This window comes from Gekko japonicus, unplaced genomic scaffold, assembly GCF_001447785.1.
Source record: "Gekko japonicus isolate JY-2015 unplaced genomic scaffold, Gekko_japonicus_V1.1 scaffold4055, whole genome shotgun sequence".
In the NCBI taxonomy this organism is placed as follows: domain Eukaryota; kingdom Metazoa; phylum Chordata; class Lepidosauria; order Squamata; family Gekkonidae; genus Gekko; species Gekko japonicus.
Window position 1 is genome coordinate 104,661 of NW_015173261.1, and position 2,626 is coordinate 107,286.

At 45.6% G+C, this 2,626-nt stretch overlaps 1 protein-coding gene across 1 annotated transcript in view; it reads left to right on the top strand.

Annotated features, from left to right (window-relative positions):
• LOC107120165 (cytochrome P450 2C5-like) overlaps positions 1 to 2,626 on the top strand; it is a gene marked incomplete at its 3' end in the record, with an annotated part of 43,656 nt that overhangs the window by 39,244 nt on the left and 1,786 nt on the right. Inside the window, exons 6-7 of the mRNA XM_015422812.1 lie at positions 927 to 992; positions 1,311 to 1,430. Of these exons, the coding sequence (XP_015278298.1) occupies positions 927 to 992; positions 1,311 to 1,430 (186 nt within the window). The remainder of the gene's footprint in view (positions 1 to 926; positions 993 to 1,310; positions 1,431 to 2,626) is intronic.

Sequence of the window (2,626 nt, forward strand, 5' to 3'; positions counted from 1 at the left end):
ATTATAATTATAAAATAAAATAAAATATTACTTAAAGAATAAATCTATAAAAACCAGAGAAATATGAATATGAACAATCAAGAAGAAAAAACCCTATGTATAAAAATCTTTATATTCCCATTCATACTACATTTTATTGTTTTTTGTGCTGCAGTGCATGGCCGCACCGCACCATTGTCCTCACTGAGCCCGCCTACTGGGGCTGAGCCTGCCTGGTGGAGTTTCACCCCTGCCCTCACCCTGCAACCTCACCGGCCAGCCCCGCTCCCTCCCCGCCTGCTCGGCCCCCATGACTTTTAAAAAATGCCCCCCAACTTAAAAAAAAACCCCTGGCTAGGCCTCTGTTGTACCTTCCAAATCCGGTTGGTCTTTAAGGTGCTAAAGGTAAAGGTTCCCTTGCTCGAAAGCCAGTCGAGTCCGACTCTCGGGAACGGCATATCAACATGGCTGCCCTCTGAATCTTCTTAATTTCTAGTTTACTCGTAGCACTGGCCCAGTGACTCTTTCTTTCTTTTTCTTTTTTTTATACCTCCATTTATTTGATTTTATAAGCCTATATCATATACAAATACAAGAACATTAACTGAATTACATACATACAAACTCCTTGTACAACACATGTTTTTTTCTAGCAACACAGAGTAACGTGTCCATCACATCCTTACTAAATGATATCTTCCCTTTTCTCCATCATAACATTCACTTTTTGTTAACTGAGATCTTAATTTCTAGTTTACTCGTAGCACTGCCCCAGTGCATCTTTCTTAATGTCGGGCTCCTCCATTCGCCTCTCAATGGCAACTGATATTTAACCTTCTTTAGTGGAAACCTGGTGCATAATTTCATTTGCAATACATCTCTGCCCAGCGTGGCTTCTGCTCTCCCTTAGAAACAGTGTCTTCTCCTTTCCCCCGTTTTCTCCAGAGAAAGTCTACAAGGAGATGGATGAGGTTTTCGGCTCGGCTCACTCTATCTGCTATCAAGATCGGAAGTTTAAACCCTCCAATGGGAGTGGGTGGGCGGCTTGTGGATATGTATATAGTTGGCCCGGTTGGCCGTTAGTCTTTGTCTATGTGAAGTACCATAAACGTGTGCTACAGCATGTCGTCGTTCGAGTCTTCCATGCGGCGAACCCAGGACTTTTAACCTGTGGCATAATTTCATTTGCAATACATCTCTGCCCAGCGTGGCTTCTGCTCTCCCTTAGAAACAGTGTCTTCTCCTTTCCGCCGTTTTCTCCAGAGAAAGTCTACAAGGAGATGGATGAGGTTTTCGGCTCGGCTCACTCTATCTGCTATCAAGATCGGGAGAAGCTGCCCTACACCAACGCGGTGATTCATGAAACTCAGCGTGCCGAATTCATGTTACTGTTCGGAGTCCCTAGACAATGCGTGAAGGACGTGCACGTTCTCGGTTTTTTCATTCCAAAGGTATATGCGATTAATTCACCTTGACATAGAGAGTACACAGCTCTTTCTGTAGCAGGAACTCCTTTGCATATTAAGCAAAGCACCCCTAATGTAGCCAATCCTCCAAGAGCTTACGGAGCTCTTCTTACAGGGGCTACTGTAAGCTCTTGGAGGATTGGCTACATTAGGGGTGTTTCGCCTAATATGCAGAGGAGTTCCTGCTACAAAAAGAGCCCTGGCCGATGCCAGTCACAGGTACTGGCGAAACGTCAGGTCCTAAAATGCCAGGACCATGGCCATACAGCGCGCAAAATCTGCAACAGCTAAAGTATATGTGATCGTTACAACCATGTGTCTGTATCAGCAGCCATCAGACCATGGCAGCTAAAGAGATGTCCAGAATGTGCATTACTGCAGAATGTGAAACATATACTGTAAGTGAGAAGTTCCACCCCTCCTTCTTAACTGAACCAAAAGTACCACGTTGAATAGGGATCGGGGTGTTCTCTTTCCACATAGCCTTTGCAGGTATCTTGTGAGGCTTTCACTAGGTGGATATACGAAACTTCTGAGCTAAAATGGGACAGCTTGGATCCAGTTTGGTGGAGTGGTTAAGTGTGCAGACCAGGGGTCATTTCGTAGAAAAAGAGCTAGGGGAACTCATTAGCATAACTCATTAGCATATGCCACACCCCCTGACATCACCGGAAGTGTGTCATAAGGCCACACACCCCGCCCCCAACGGTCCCGGCCGCCATTGCCGAGGGGGAGAGAGAAAAAAAAAAAAAAAAAAGCCGCTCTGAGACTCCGAGTGAAGGGCGGGGTATAAATCCAATCTCTTTCATCTTCTTAAATGAGTACATAGCTACAGTATGTATTTCAGAAACCCAATGATTTCCCCTGTCTTTGGATATAAACTAGGTAGGATGTCCCTAGGTTTGCCACCTCCAGGCTGGGAAATACCTGGAGATTTGGGGGGGTGGAGCCTGAGGAGGGTGGGGTTTGGGAAGGGGCGGGGCTTCAATGAGGTATAAGGTCATAAAGTCCACCTTCCAAAGTGGCCATTTTCTCCAGGGGAACTGATGTCTGTCGCCTAGAGATGTTGTAATAGTGGGAGATTGCTAGCCACTACCCGGAGGTTGTAATACAAAAGATACGAAGAAGAAGAGGAGGAGATTGGATTTATACCCCGCCCTTCACTACCCAAAGGAGTCTCA